The sequence below is a fragment of the Camellia sinensis genome, chromosome 2, assembly GCF_055761805.1.
Source record: "Camellia sinensis isolate YWXY chromosome 2, ASM5576180v1, whole genome shotgun sequence".
Taxonomy (NCBI): domain Eukaryota; kingdom Viridiplantae; phylum Streptophyta; class Magnoliopsida; order Ericales; family Theaceae; genus Camellia; species Camellia sinensis.
Genome location: NC_138962.1, coordinates 48681619 through 48698376, shown reverse-complemented (window position 1 = coordinate 48698376; position 16758 = coordinate 48681619). Strand labels below are relative to the sequence as shown.

At 37.6% G+C, this 16758-nt stretch overlaps 1 protein-coding gene across 1 annotated transcript; it reads left to right on the top strand.

The window, feature by feature from the left end:
* The first annotated feature begins 7137 nt into the window (after positions 1-7137).
* Positions 7138-12337, top strand: LOC114286453 (7-deoxyloganetin glucosyltransferase). Its single transcript, XM_028229622.2, has 2 exons — positions 7138-7898; positions 11276-12337. The coding sequence occupies exons 1-2, from the start codon at positions 7397-7399 to the stop codon at positions 12223-12225; spliced, it is 1452 nt and encodes a 483-aa protein (XP_028085423.2). The 5' UTR covers positions 7138-7396; the 3' UTR covers positions 12226-12337.
* The last annotated feature ends 4421 nt before the right edge of the window (positions 12338-16758 follow it).

The following is a 16758-nucleotide window of genomic DNA, read 5'->3' as shown; positions in this document are numbered from 1 at the left end:
TTCACCTTCAGGAGGAGGTGGAGGAAATGGTAAAGGAATAGCGTCGGCCTGGCGCAATGCCGAGTCAGCAGGAAGATCAAACTTCTTTATCAAGGACATCCAACCAAGGGAAAATCCCCTGTTGCATGCCTGCCTGACTTGAAGCTTGTAGTCTTCTGCGACATCGGCCATACCTTGAGCATAGGCCTTCTCATCGGCCTCTTTGACTTCGGCCTCTTTGGTGGCCAGAGCCTGCTGGAGTTCTTTCTCCGCTTGGGCCTTCCTAGCCTCAGCCTCTCTTTTCTCGGCTTCAGCTACTTTTTTAACGGCTTCAGCAGCCTCGGCCTTCTCAAGAGCTAAAGTTTGGACTTTCGTTGCAGTCTCAGCCTGATCCTCCAATTTTTTCATTTTTGCTTCAAGGGCCCTTATCTCTCTCTTCATTGAAGTTGCTTCCTTCTTCATGTCAACCAATCTTTGACGATTCTCAAAGGATTGCATTGAAAATGAATGGGCATGTTGGATAGCCTGAATGAAAACAGAAGTGTCAGAAAATTTTCTCAAACAGAAACAGAAGGAAAAAACACAAATACAAACAGAAATACTTACTTGCGCGGAGTGTTGGAGCATAAGAGCGTAATTTTCATACTCACTAAGCTTGCCATTTCGTTCCAGGTCATTTGGTAGAAGAAGCGCAGTGCTAAGGGCCACAGCAACATTAATGTCGTCAGCACTTTCACTAGCCATAATGGGCCTATCCTCCAGGGAGAGATCAGGGGCCCAGGGGACGTCGGGCTTCTTCGAAGCCGAGGTCGTCGCAGACGATGACCTTGGCCGTTTTGATTGTGTAGACCCTGAGGGTTGGCCCTCAGCAGACCTCTTTGTTGAAGCAGAGGCTGATTTCTTGCTCTCTGTTAGTTTAGAAATCGGCAAAGCATCCTCAGCCTCGGCATCTGTAGCCTTGGCCTTAGGCTGAGCCTTTTTTACTCTCTTTGGTTTGGGTGGGAGCATTGATTGCGTTGGTACGGCTTCGGCGTCAGTTGGAAGGTCGGCGAGAAGGTCTTGGACGATAGGCCTTGGACGAACCATTTCGGCTGTCTTTACAAGCTTTCTTCGACGTTTACGTTCAGAAATTGGTATTAAGTAGGGGGCCGAAGTTGATGGAAGATCGGCTGGGTCAGATGTGGACTCTTGATCTGTTCGGGATGTAGAAGCAGTTAAGGTTGTGGCTGTGGGTGGAGAAAGACTCTTCTTCCTTTTTCTTGGGACGTCGGGTAAGGTGGATTTGTATGTAGGGATGAAGTTTAGTAATACTGGGGCTTTTCGTTTATGGATGGGAAGGCCAAGAAGTGTTTTCAGATCTGTTCCTGGGAAGAAGGATTGACGAAAATTTTTCGGTGGCTGATGAAGATCTGCAAAGAAACAGACGTCAGAAACAAAAAGTATTAAAGTCTTAAATAAAAACAACTAAAGTGTTGACTCAGGGCTCTTACTCTTGCCCTCTGTAATTGTTCGAGGAAGAGGGTAGAGGTGGACATCTTCATCTGGGCCAAATTCCCAATTTCCAGAAGCAATGAGAAAATCATCTCCAGCCCCCTTGTTGGAGTCTGGGAGGTCGGCTATAGTTTTGTACTGAGTGGATCTCGGCTTAAGGTAATAGACAAAACCCCTATCCTTCAGATCAAGAGGGCACATGGTATAACAATATTGAAGGTCGGCTAGGGTGATTCTAAGGTTTTCTTGCCTAGCTAAGGCAATAATACCGTTAATTACCCTATAGGAATTGATAGTAAGTTGCATGGGGTTCAGCTTATAGAAATGGAGAACTTGACGAAAAAGGGGATCAAGTGGAAGCCGAAGTCCACATTCGGTAAAAGCAACTATTGGAAAAGGCATTGTATGGTCTGTGGGCACGATGGTATCATTATCCCTAGCCAGCTTAAGATGAACGTCGGCTGGGATAGAGAATTCTTGCCTAAAGTATTCAAGTTTTGTTGGGGTATTTACCCTATGCCTCCACATACCCATTATGTCGGCTTAAACTAAGAGAAATATGTTTCAGAAAATGGGCGTTTTTCAGGTTTCCCTAAAGATTAAGGGTTCTACAGACAAATCCCAAATCTATGAAGTATGAAGATAAAAATCGAGGGCACAAATCTGGGACAGACACAAAAAAGAACAAAACAAAGACGAAGTTTCAGATTCAAGAACAGAGGTATAGTTCTCAGAAACAATAGAGATACAGAAACAAATCAAGAACAACGGCAAAGAGAATGATGAAAAAACATAGAAGTTCAAGGCATGGCCACAAATTCAAGATACAAATAAATCCAAGACCTCGAACAAGATCAGTAATGGCAACAGACAGACAAAAGCACATAAAGAGAATGAAAGAATTAAAGGAAAGGGTCTTACCAGGACAAATGAAGCCGAGGCAGTGCTCGCCGAACCCAGAAATTGATTGCAACAGCAAAGAGGGCTTTTGCAAGAATGAGGGATTAAGAGCAGTTCCAGAAGAAAGGTTGAAGCAATGGCAGATTCGAAGAAGAATGAGCTTTCAGAGGGAGAAAGAGCAAGAAGACGGAATGAAAAAGTGAAGAAAAGATAGAGGCAAAAGAAAAGTTTTGTCAAAAATGTGAAACGGCGGCAAAATTAGGGCAATCATTACGCCTAGGGTAACGCACGCGTCAGACGGCGCAGACGAAATGATCAGACAGCTTTAGGTGCGTCACTGACACGCTCCAATAAAGACGAAACACGTAAAAGAAACAGTTAGATATGCATGACAACTCATGCGCATGGGAGAGTACGACCGAAGCCTTGTTCTCCAAAGAGAACACGTCGGCTGAAAGTAGATAATCTTGGCTAAATAGTTTTTAAGCCATTACTCAGAAAAGAAGTGACAAAATTTCGGAATAGGTTCCATCACCTCAGGATGCCGAGGTAATAGAACCTAGGGGGCAGTTGTGGGGATATATTTTGTGGATACCAACACGTGGCATGGTGACGCCGACGTGTCAGCCGAGGTGCCACGTACCTTGGTAGTTAAGCCGAGGTAATCTCGGAGAAGCCGAGGTCATCTCCGAAGATATCGGAATCCGAGATAAGGGGCAAGAGTCCTAAGGCAAAAAGGGGACTTAACCAAGATAAGGATAAAGCTCTTGCGGAGTTTGTCTTTATCTCTTGAAGAGTCCAGAGTAAGCAGTAAATTGGAGTTCATAGAAGTCATACTTCTAGTGGGACTTGGATTAAGTATATTATAAAAGAGAGGCACCCCCATGGGTCTAAGGTATGCAATTTATGTTTTGAGTATTCAGTTTAGTACTTGATTTATCTTTGAGAGATATACTGACTTGATCATCGGAGTGCCCCCGGGTGGAAGAACCACCGCCGGAGCTTTTTCTTTCTGTTTCAGGTTGCTTAAGCCATCTATTCCACTTGTGCTCTCCAGCTGATCACTAAACGGGCAGTGTGGTCAGATTTTCACCCACACAACTTTTAATCTTCTCTACTTTATTTCATAAAGTTATAATATGTCATTAAAATTTAAAATCAATAGCCTTTTAACAATCACATTATTACAAGTTCTAAAACCAAATTATCTTTTGACTTTAAAATAACATTTTGTTGGGTATTTTTAAATATGGTTTATTTTGGGTAAATTATAAATACATCTCTTGAAATTTATTTAAAGTACAGGCTGCCTCGTGTGATTTAAAAAATTACAAATAATCTATTGTTGAAATTTTTTATTTAACAGAATTAACTGAAAAAATGAAATTCATAATTACTCTTCTATACAATAATAAAATTACTTAAATTATTAATTGAAATATATTTATAATATTATTAAAAACTGTTAATTAACTTGATGATTTATTTATAAAATAGATTATTTATTATGAAATTAAGAACTTCAAGGGTGGAATGTAATTTTTAAAATTATAAAGAGTGATTCGTATTTTAATCAAATCTCCGAAGATGTATTTATAATTTATTCTTTATTTTATATGTACACCTATGATTTATTCTGTGTTTACACAAATAAAGAAAAATAGTGGATTAGTCACCCCGATTGAAAAATGTAGTTGAGCCTTTGTAAGTTGACCGCGAGATCCACCTTCATGATTCAATTTGTTTGGTAACGTTTACGTTTTCAGTTTATATTTACAAAAATTTTATAAACTGGTTTTTGTTTATTTCTTGTTTATTTTTAGAAAAACATAAACTACAAACATGTTTGGTAATTGACAAAATGTTTAAAAAATTTTAAAAATATAAAAAAGAGTAAGAAATGGCAAGTGGTGGCAAGTGGCGGCAAAAGGCGGTAGTGGAAAGTGGTGACGGTGGGTGGTGGGTAGCTGGTGGCGGGCGGGTGGTGGTGGTGGTGGTGGGTGGGTGGGTGGGTGACGGTGGCGGGTGGTAGCGAGTGGGTGGTGGTGGTGGTGGTAGTGGTGGTGGCAGGTGGGTGGCGGATGGCGAGTGGTGGTGGCGGGTAGGTGGTGGGTGGATGGGTGACGGTGGCGGGTGGCGGGTGGTAGCGAGTGGGTGGTGGTGGCGGTTGGTGGGTGGTAGTGGCAGGTGGATGGCGGATGGCGGATGGCGGGTGGTGGTGGGTAGTTGCGGTTGGTGGGTGGCGGTGGCAGGTGGATGGTGGATGGCGGATGGTAGTGGTGGTGGTGGGTGGTGGCGGTTGGTGGGTGGTGGTGGCAGGTGGTGGGTGGTGGTGGCAGGTGGATGGAGGATGGCAAGTGGTGGAGGGTGGTGGTGATGGGTGGGTGGGTGACAGTGGCGGGTGGTGGGTGGTAGCGAGTGGGTGGTGGTGGCGGTTGGTAGGTAGTGGTGGCAGGTGGATAGCGGATGGCGGATGGTGGTGGGTGGTGGGTGGGTGACGTTGGCAGGTGGTGGATGGTAGCGAGTGGGTGGTGGTGGTGGTGGTGGCGGCGGATGGGTGACAGTGGCGGGTGGTGGGTGGTGGGTGGTGGGTGGTAGCGAGTGGGTGGTGGTGGTGGCGGGTGGTGGGTGGTGATGGCAGGTGGTGGTGGTGCTGGGTGGGTGGGTGACGGTGGCGGGTGGCGGGTGGTCGGTGGTAGCGAGTGGGTGGTGGTAGTGGTAGGTGGTGGTGGCAGGTGGGTGACGGGTGGGTGGCAGGTGATGGTGATGGTGATGGTGATGGTGGTGGTGGTGGTGGTGGTTGTGGGTGGTGGGTGGTGAGCGGGTGACAGGTGGCAGGTGGTGGCAGGTGGTGGATGGTGGTGGCGGGTGGGTGGTAAGTAGGTGGCGGGTGGTGGTGGTGGCGGGCGGTGGATGGTAGTGGCGGGTGGCGGGTGGATGGCAGGTGGGTGGTGGGTGGTGGTGGTGGTGGTGGCGAGGGGTGGGTGGTGGTGGCAAGTGGGTGGTAGGTGGGTGGTAGCTGGTAGTGGGTGGTGGGTGGTGGTAGCGGAAGACGGTGGTGGAAAATGGTGGCGGATGGTGGCTAGTGTTGGGTGGTAAAAAAAAAAAAAAAACTGAAAACTCAAAATGGAAACACATTTTTTGTGTTTTCATTTTTTGGCCAAATTTATAAACTGAGACCACTGATTTATAAATCAAAAATTTTACCAAACAAGTTTTTATTTGAGTTTTTAAAATTTTTGTAAATATAAACAGAAAACTGAAAACGTAAGTGTTACCAAACGATACCTAATTGTTGAAAGTTTGTTTTAGGAAGATTACTCGTGTAAAAAATTAAAGGATGAAATACTAAAATAAAGTTTAAAATGTGATTTTATAAATTGTTTAATTTTTTTTTTCTCTTATGAATTTAAAAATCTATTAAAGTAGAAATTACACAAAAGAATAATCATTTATATGTTCGGATTTAATTTTTTAAGAATAAAAATGAGTTTCTCTAAATGTAAAATTATACATTTGGACAATTCGCACTATAGAAGTTTTGGATTTTTTCTCATTCTGGAACAAATTTCACATTACAAACAAAAATATAACACTCCAATGTAACATACTAAAAAACTCATTAGTACATTTTTTTCAAACGTAACAACGTAACATTTAAAAAAAATTTCTTAATATACTTTTCTCAAATGTAACACTCTAATATAATACAAACGTAATACACTAATATAACATACTCCAATCAATGTAATCCCAAACGTAACATTTCAATGTAACATGCTCTAATGTAATACATACAAAAATAATAAAAACCCCTTAGTGTGTTTTTTCCAAACGTAACACTCACAGTTATAAATTATACATTTATTCAAAACTCACTAATGAATTTTGTACTCCTTTTAAAATAGTTTGAAGAATCTCACATATTTTTTTTAGAGTGTTATATTAAAGTGTTACGTTTGAGAAAAGAACACTAAAGAGTTTTTTTTGTGTCAGTAAGGAATTTTTTTGGAGAGTTATATTAGAGTGTTACGTTTGAAAAAAGTACGCTAAAGAGTTTTTTATGTGTGTTACATTAGAGTGTTACATTAAGGAGTTTTTTTTGTGTATTACACTAAATGTTACGTTAAGAAATTTTTTTAGAGTCATATTTTATAGTGTTACGGTTAAAAAAAGTACATTAAAGAATTTTTTTGTATGTTATATTAGAATGTTACATTAAGGAGTTTTTTTTGGAGTTATACTTGAAAAAAGTACACTAAGAATATTTTTTGAAGTGTTACATTAGAGTGTTATGTTTGATTATTACATTAGAATGTTACAGTTTTAAATGATACATTTGTTCAAAACTTACTAAGGATTTTGTATTCATTTTAAAATGTTTGAAGAATCCCACATCATTTTAGAATGTTTAAAGAATCTCATATTTTAAATTATTTTTGCACTCCTTTTGAAATATTTTTCAAATAAAAAAGATTATTATATAAAAATTCATCCAAAATTTAATTCTCATATATTATGTATCATACATTTTTAGCATAAAAGAAAAGAAGAAAAGAAAACATAATAGAAATAAAGGTATAACTGTAAATCTAATTTTTAAATAATATATTAAATATAAATTTTCAAAATCAATGAAATTAATTAGTCTATAAAAAATTCTTAAAACTAAATAAATAATTATTTCCCAAAATAAAATTTATAAATAAAATTTTCCTAATTAAATCGATAAAATAACCTTAACCATAACTATTAAATTAATTTAATTTTTTACATTAATAATCTTTTTTACATAATTTTTAAACATAAAATATTCGGATCATAAAAATAAGTCCCGTCAACGATAAAAGTCGAAGAGCATCCTAATCTCCATCCTAAGATAAAACAATAGAAAAAATTGGGTGATAATAGACCTTTTTCCCATGGAATAAATCTTCATCTGTATATATTTCCTGCAATTACCCACTTGAACCCCCAAACTTGCCATCAATTTTTGTTTTCTTCAAATTATTAGTATTACAAAACCATGGAATCCAAAAACAAGCCTCATGCAGTTTGCATACCTCTTCCAGCACAAGGCCACATAAACCCCATGTTAAAGCTAGCCAAGCTCCTCCACTCCAGAGGCTTCCACGTCACCTTCGTCCACACACAATTCAACCACAACCGCCTCCTCAACTCCACCGGTCCACACTCTCTTTCCGGTTTACCCGATTTCCGGTTCGAAACCGTCTCTGACGGTTTACCAGAGACGAACCAGAGGGGCATACTGGACCTTCCGGTTCTGTGCGAGTCAATGCCGGTTCACTGTTTGGAATCGTTTAGGGACCTCATGGTTAGGCTTAGAGATTTGAAAGATGTGCCTCCGGTGAGTTGTGTTGTGTCTGATGGTGTGATGAGTTTTACTATGGAAGTGGCGGAGGAGTTTGGGCTGCCGGAGTTGCTGTTTTTTACTCCGAGTGGGTGTGGGATGTTGGGTTATCTTCACTTTGAGGAGCTTATTCAAAGAGGCTACTTTCCATTGAAAGGTACTTTACCTAATCCCTAAATGTTACAGTCGGTTTGATAATGTTTGTGTTTATAATTTTTATTTTTTTAAAGATAAATTATAATTATTGGCTATTTTAATATGTTAAAATATTTGTGTTTGAGAAAGGAGATAATTTTTTTTGTAGTTGAATGTGATATTTGTGAGAGAAAAAGTGAAATAATTATGGGCTTAACGTGATATTTTGTCTTATTGACTGGTGATTTAGGATGTTCTAAATAAATGTATTTTTTGACATTTTATAAAAAAATGTGTTAAAAAATAGAGAAAATAAGTAGAAAAGTAGAAAGAATATATTGATAGATATTGATTGATGTGACTTAAATAAGTGTGTAATCTATTTTATCTTTTTATGAACTTTAGCCACATACAAAAAAAAAAAAAAAAAGAAAAAAAAAAAAAGAGTCAATTAAACAATCTCAGCTGTCTTTTGGAAAGCCAAAAAAAAAAAAAAGAGTTAACTTTTAATTTTTTATTAATTTTAAATCACATTACTTATCATATTTTTTTATTCATAAAAAGACAAAACAGACTAAAAAAATTAAAAAATTAATTTTTTACTAATTTTTCAAAACACTCAATAAGTCTCATAATTTTATTAACTTTCATATTAGTAAGATTAAAAAGAATAAAATCAATGCAAATTATATAAAAATATACAAAGTAAAAAATATATTTTAATATGAAAAAAAATTTATTTCTTTATTCATTCAAAAAATCGAATCACTTTGAAATCGATAAATCCGACAACTGAATGGTTGTGGTTGGCTCGGTTTCTGTAGACAAGATTCATCGATTTAACAGTCGTTGACTATAATGGACGATTCTATTCCTTTGGAAACCGAATAAACCCGAACCGTAAGTAATAATCAAATAGCAATTAAGAGGTGGTTAAGTGTATTTTTTTATTTTTTATAAAAAATTATATAAAAAAGTAGAGAAAATAATTAAAAAAAAGTTGAGAGAAAATATTGATAAAAGCTGATAAATATTGATTAATATAAGGAAGTTGAGATGAGTTTTTTGGTTAAAATAACAAAAAAAACGAAATAAATTTTTTAATTCAATAAAATAAAAAATTATATTTAATCATAATCATTACATTCTCTCTCTCATAAAAAGATAAAAAAATAAAAAAAAAATCATTTCGTAAAAAAGTACGCTTTTTTTTTTTAATTTATTCTAAACATGTGCTAAAACTCTTGACGCTTCATGTAATAATAGTAATTAGAACTGAGTCTGTACCAGAAAAGGTTGCACAAGGCTAAAAAAAAAAAAAAATTTGTCTGACTTTCATTCACCTTTTGGATTCAGATTTCAAATGCAAGTAAACACTCCAATAAATGTTTCAGTAGTGGTACTATATATACCAATTAATATACACATTAATATATTAATTAGTATTATGTCATTATTATTGACTCACCTATTGTATAAATTACAAATACTTAAAATCTCTGTTATTATGTCACATCATATGTTAGTATATTAATTTATACATATAGCATTATTCATAATACAATACTAAGTGATGTTTTGAAAAGCTGATAAAAAATTAACTTTTAAATTTTTTTAGCCAAAAAAAATTAATTTTTTGAGTAATGATTCGGATAAAAAAGCTAACTTTTTGCTGGCAAGCCTAAAATACCTAACCCTAAGTAATTATGCAAATTTTGTGGAGTATATAATTATATTGTATTTTTTTAATTTAAAAAAAGTCAATTATTTGGTTCCGTTTCAGTTTTTAAAATTTACTTTCTAAAAATTTTTTCTTTTTTATTTTTCATATTTTTTTGGTTTTTATTGCATTTTTTTAATATCTTAAGCAATTTTAATTTTTAGACATATTTAATATAAATATACTTAAAAAGTATAGAGTAATGATCCATCCCTCCTTTTTTCTCCACCCTCTTTGACCCTCTCTCTCTCTCATTGGTCACCTTTTCTTTTTCTTTTTCTTTTTTTTCCTGCTCCACCAATCACCCCCTGCCACGTGGCAAAGGGAGTGAGGGGGTGACCCCCAAAAGGGGGTCCCAAGCATTATTCAAAAGTATAATATTTGTGTAAAAAAATCTTTAAAAAATTCACTAAATTATTTAGATATATCTAAGATAAGTGCATTTAGGCAAGTAAAAAATTGCTAAAAATTTTAAAAATATTCAGTAAAAACAAAAAATACGAAAAACAAAGAATTCAATTTTCAAAAAACTGATACTAAACACACTGAATATAATTTTATTATTATTATTATTATTATTATTATTATTATTTTGTCATTTATGTTTATTAAAGCTTTGAAAATTAAAAAAATGATCAATATTCATTTTAATGAAAAATTCGAGGATAATTGTTCGAATTACACCAATTATCCCTATAATTTGTCTTTTGTATTAATTTGGTCTTTTATAATTTTAATTTCATCAATTTTGCCTTGAATTTTTTTGATTATGTCAATTTAATCTAATTGATTATGATTCTTTAAAAATTAGACTAAATTTAATGGATATAATAATTTATTCACCCTCATCAAAGTGATTGAGGGATTAACGCCTAATTTGAAATACTATTTTATTTCCTTTTGAATGAATTACTTTGCCCTTGAGTTTAATCCAATTTTTTAATATCAAATGGATTTAATTAGCACAATAAAAAAAATTAAGAAACAAAATCGATACAATTAAAACAACACCATGATAAGTATAATTTGACAAAAACAACTTATCAACGTGACAAATATAATTTGTCCGGAACAACTTGTAAAATTTATTAAATTCCAGGAGAGTACGTTTTTTCTTCTTTTTATAAACAAAATTTCATTCCCTCCTAATTTTGTGTTTGGTTTGGGGATTTGAGGAGGGATTTGAAAAAAAAAATAAAAAAAGATAGGTGAAATGGGAATAAAATACACCTATATTTTACCTAATTTCACACATATTTTTTCTTTCTAAATCCTTCTCTACATTCCCAAGTCAAACACAACGTTAGTCTCCCATGTCCTCACCTCTAGCTACTATTGCCAGCAATTCCCTCAAAGTATTTCTGCTGCCAACAACCACCTCCGTCCAATAATTCTAACCACCTACAACCAATTTCAGTGAATATTCATCACTTCTAACAATCAACAACCACCTCTAATTAATACCTCCATCTAATCACCACTCATTTTCAAAACAAAATTTTGAGGAAATTTATATATGTACCAATTTATTTTTTTTATTTTTTTATTTCAATTTTAATAGAAGTAAACATATATATGCATGTGTTATACTTTCTACAAAACTTGATAAATCATTTTGAAAAGTATTGGAGTTTATTATTGCTTTGCTCAAATGTTTCAATCCATGTTTCAACTTGTAGATGAGAGTTGCTTGACCAATGGATACCTCGACACCGTGATTGATTGGATCCCTGGAATGAAAGGCATTCGACTAAAAGACCTCCCAACATTCATCCGAACTACCAATCCGCAGGACACAATGTTCAACTACAACTTACAATCAATGACCAATGCTTTAAAATCCAAATCCATGATCCTCAACACATTTGATGATTTAGAACACCAATTCCTGGACATCATCAAAACCAAATTCAACAATCTCTACACTATCGGCCCTTTATCGCTCCTCCACCGCCAACTTTGCAACTCCGAGCCCCTAAACTCTATTCAATCAAATCTATGGAAAGAAGAAACAGAATGCTTGGATTGGTTGGACCGAAAAGAACCAAGATCGGTTGTGTATGTCAACTATGGAAGCCTCATAATCATGACAAAGGAACAATTGAGTGAGTTCGCTTGGGGACTTGCTAATAGTAAGTACTCATTTTTGTGGGTGATTAGGCCTGACCTTGTTGATGGTGGCGAAGAGATCTTATCGAGTGATTTCATGGCAGTTATAAGAGATAGGGGCTTGTTATTAGGTTGGTGTCCCCAAGAGAGAGTTCTTGGACATGTGGCGGTTGGAGGGTTTTTGACACATTGTGGGTGGAATTCGATTCTGGAAAGCATTTGTGAGGGGGTACCTATGATTTGTTGGCCATTTTTTGCGGAGCAACAGACGAATTGCTTGTATTTGTGTCAAGAATGGGGGGTGGGGATGGAGGTGGATGGCGGCGTGAGGAGAGAGAAAGTGGAGGGGTTGGTGAGGGAGTTGATGGAAGGAGAGAAGGGAAAGGAGATGAGGAGAAAGGCCATGGAGTGGAAGCAGAGATCAGAGGAAGCTACAAGGCCTGGTGGGTCATCTTATGTTAACTTTGATATGGTAGTCAAGTACCTAAAACAGGAGTCATTAACAACTACCAAGCCTTAACCTTAGCTTGTGAATTTGTTTTATAGCAATGTTATCTGTCCAAAAAAATTATTTGTAACTGTCAATTTTTATAAGATGAATGTGATTTGATAATACAATTATTAATATTCAATCACTTTGATTTTTTATATAGATAATATACTTGACGACTTCTGAAAATAAATGATTAAAATTATCGAAATAGACTCTAAGTGAATCTATTTAGACATAAAAATAGTAGCTCATCCCATTCTTTAATCACCAAGTGGACCCACTAGGACTTAACAATAACTATTCACATTATGTAGTGCATAGAAAAAAATTATGAAATGTGCACGAAAATAAAGTTATGTAACATTTTTTTTTATTTAAAAATATTACAAATTTTTTTAATTATCTATATTTTTGTGTCTCTAGTAACTATCAAGAATAAATAGGTAAAAATAACGATTAACTAACTAATAAATACTCCCATTCTAGTTTTTAATTTTTGTATTTTGTCACTCTCTCTTTACAACTAATTAAAAGTTTCAAAATCAAACATTATAGAATTACATGTGACAATTTCATGATCAGCAAGGAATGGTGTGATGGTCATGAGTCAGAACCCAAGGAAAAAAAAATCTGAGCCGAGCCAAGCCCACACAATGCATGAAAAGCGTTCTGCCTCAGGACTATAGGTCTACACCATTAGTGGGCTTTTCCCATTCTAGCTAATATATATTATAGTTATTTTTGTTTTGAAACCTCTTTTTTTTAAAAAAAATAAAAATAAAATAAAATTAAAATAAACATTCTTGCCCAATTTTTTTTTTTTTGTTTTGTTTTGGGTGGAATGTAAAATTTATGAGTTTTATAAAATCATAAAATCTATTAAACTACTTTCATATCAAATTTATTTTTTTTATAATTTTATACAACTCTTAAAATTATAAATATGGTGAATTACACCAACGGTCCCTATAGTTTGGGGTTTGTATTACTTTGGTCCTTGACTTTTCAATTGTGACACATTTGACCCTGAATTTTGAATCTTGTTCCAAATAAGGACAATTGAAGATACTATTAGATTTTTAAAGGACAAATTCGTCAATTTGATAAAATATAAATTAATTTGACAAAAATAAATGTCAAAAAATTATTTTTGATTTTTTTAAAATTATTTCTACGTACTAAAGATAAAATTATATAAAATTGATAAATCTTTTAGACATCTATTTTTTTTACCAAATTAATTTTTATTATGTATTTGGATGATGATCATGTAAAATTAATTTTTAAAAATTAATCACGTAATTTTTATTATTTTTTTTTTATCAATTTTACATAATTTTATCTTTGGTGGGTAGAAATAATTTTTAAAAATTTTAAAATATTTTTTTGACATTTATTTTTATCAAATTAATTTATATTTTATCAAATTAACGATTTTGCCATTAAAATTAAGTAATGGTATGTTCAATTGTCATTATTTGAAACAAGATTCAAAATTTATGGTCGAATATGTCACAATTGAAAAGTTAGGAACTAAAGTGATACGAGTCTCAAATTATAGGGACTTGAGAGGGTAGTTTTTGGGAAAAATTGGGCCGAGCTGCGAGTTGGGCATTAAGGCCCAAAAACGCGGAGGACTAGGTAAAAAGGCCGTACTGAATACTCCGGCCTAGAAGGCAAGGTTACTCCGGCCTTGGGGTGACAAAGTTACTTCGGCCCAAGGAGGTGAGTTTATTCCGGCTCAAGAAAAGATAGTTGCTTCGGCCCAAGGAGAAGTAAAGCTACTCCGGTCCAGAGGCAACTCGGAGTTAGGCCGGTCTCAGAGTTAGTCCGGTCGCAATATGTTCTGGGAAGACCGGCTTCGAAACTAGTCCGGTCGTGACACACTCCGGTTAAGTCGGTCAGAATTTGTTACTTGGAAGTTTGATCTAAGCATACCAAGGTTGAACAGGGGCAGCCGAAGTAATGAGTTAAAGGAGAAGACCGAGCTAAGGATAGTTCGGCCTTCTCTGTGGCTCAGCATAGCCAGTGTTATTTCGGTCGTGTGGTAGTTCGGCTATGGAGAAAACCATCCCACTTGGTTTAAGCAGTGGGGGAGGGTGTAAAAGGATAAGCATTATCCTTTGGAGTATGAATCCTAGGAGGACTCTGCATGGAGAAATACAAGTCCTACCAGGATTGTGCCACGGGAAACTTATAAAAGCCTACAAGCATCACCTTGGAGGAGGTAATTGAACACAATACTTTTTGAGAGCATAAATCTTTGTCTATTTGTCAAGCTTACTGACTTAGGCATCGGAGAGGTTTCCGGCACACACCCGCCGGCTAGCTCACGTTTGTGTTTTCAGGTGACAAAGTGACGTCGTACGGAGGAGCGTGGACTTGGTCAACAGGATTATACGAGGAGAATTATTTCCTCCCCGTACAATTGGCGCCGTCTGTGGGAAGATCAGACAAGAACAAAAACCTCTTGACTAAGCTTCTCCTTTCTCGCAAATCAATGGCACACATTGAAGACTTGCCACAGTCCGCCGTCGACGGACTAACTCCAGAAGGGGGCGCAAGGCGTGAAGGATTACCTGCTGTCCCTCCCATGGCGGACTTGGAACCCCAACAACATAATTCCAGGAGGAGTGGCAGGGGAAGGCGGAATGGCAGCCCTCGTCACTCTCCAAGTCCCGACAGACAAAGGAGGAGGATTGATCCTCAAGCCCTGGAAGATCGCGTAAAGGAACAGGATGAACTAATTCGAAGAATGGCGGCGGACATGGAGGCCTTGAAACACCAGATGAAGACCAAAGATGTGGCGACAGGAGAGGGGCGCAAGCACAAGACGCCCCCTCGCCACTCAGAGAGTCGTAGTAGGAATACTACACCCTCCCGAGGAGAGAACAGAAGCCTCAGGACAGGCGACACTCACTCCTTATCTTCAAGGACTCGTCACTCCAGGTCTGAGAGGACGAGGTCCGAAAGATCATACACTGAAGGAAGCACGTATTGGCCTTCACATTCACACCACACCAGATCCAGACAAACAGAGCTACCCAGGTCATCCGACTTACGAACCGTGCTAGAAGAAAAAGCACGATACAAGGAGGATGCCAGGGCAAGGGATCCACACCGAGTTTCGGCCTTACAACGGTTGGCTCCTCGGACGCATGGAAGCGTCGAGGTTGGAATGCCAATACCGCGACCGGCCTACGAACCAACGGACAAGGCATTGGCAAGACTACAGACTTCGCCGTTTGTCCCAGCGATCGAAAACGCACCCCTACCATCAGGCTTCCTTCAGCCGAAATTCAATACATATGAAGGGAAGACGGACCCGTATTCACACTTGAGCCACTTTCGCCAAGTCATGGCTGTGTACAGGCGAAACGAGGCCTTAATGTGCATACTTTTCCCATCAAGTCTGGGCGACCTAGGCTTGACTTGGTTCGAAAAGCTCCCAGAGGGCAGCATAGCCTCCTGGGCCCAATTGGCAGAAGCGTTCGTAACAAGGTTTCGGACAAATACTAAGACACCGGTGGAGATAGACCAGTTACTCTCCATCGACATGGGTGAAAAAGAGACCCTCAGATCTTACAACAGTCGCTACTGGGAGACATTTAACCAGATTGGAGACTGCCCCACCAATCTGGCCATTGCGCAATATAAAAGAGGCCTACCAGTAGGGAACCGATTAAGGGACTCGATCACCATGACGCCACCCCTCACCATGGAGGCCCTGATGGAAAGAGTGCATCAGCACATCAGGGTAGAAGAGGATGGCGCGCGTGCTAAAGCAAAAACAAGTACGACCGCAGTACCAGAAAAGAAAACCTCTGCCAAGGTCAACACGGTTGACCGAAGTAACAAGAACGGACGTGGCAGACGAGATAACGGAGAAGACCCAGACAAAAGATGGTTGAGAATCCGCACTGCCATAACAACAGTGTTCAAAAAACCAATATATCGGATTCTGAGCGAAATCAAAGATGAGCCTTTTGTCAAGTGGCCAGCCAAGCTAGGGGAAGGACAGAAAAATTACGATGACAGATCACGGTGCACCTTCCACAAAGAAAAGGGGCACCGAACTGAGAATTGCATGCCACTGAGACAGCACTTGGAAGAATTGGTGGCAGCAGGCCACTTGGACGAATACATTGAAGGAGGAGCGCAACCGGCCCCCCAAGATCATAATGACCATCCCAATAGAATGCCAATCGATGCACCACCCCAAGGCATTATCAATGTAATTCATGGAGTTTTTGAACCTGAGCGCGTATGCGAGCTCAGAGGTTCAATCAAGAAGGCTGAGCACTTTAGGGAAGTATTAAGTGCCCAACCTACCATCAAGAAGGGGAGGACAGAGGCAACAAACATCATGTCCTTTTCGGATAAGGACTTGGAACGAATTTACTGCCCCCATAATGATGCCCTGGTCGTCACTCTCCGAGTCAAGGATTTTGACGTCAAGCGGATTCTGATTGACCAGGGTAGTTCATGTGAGATCATGTATTACGACACATTCAAACAACTAAAGCTGCAAGACAAAGACTTGGCACCTGCAGTTTCTCC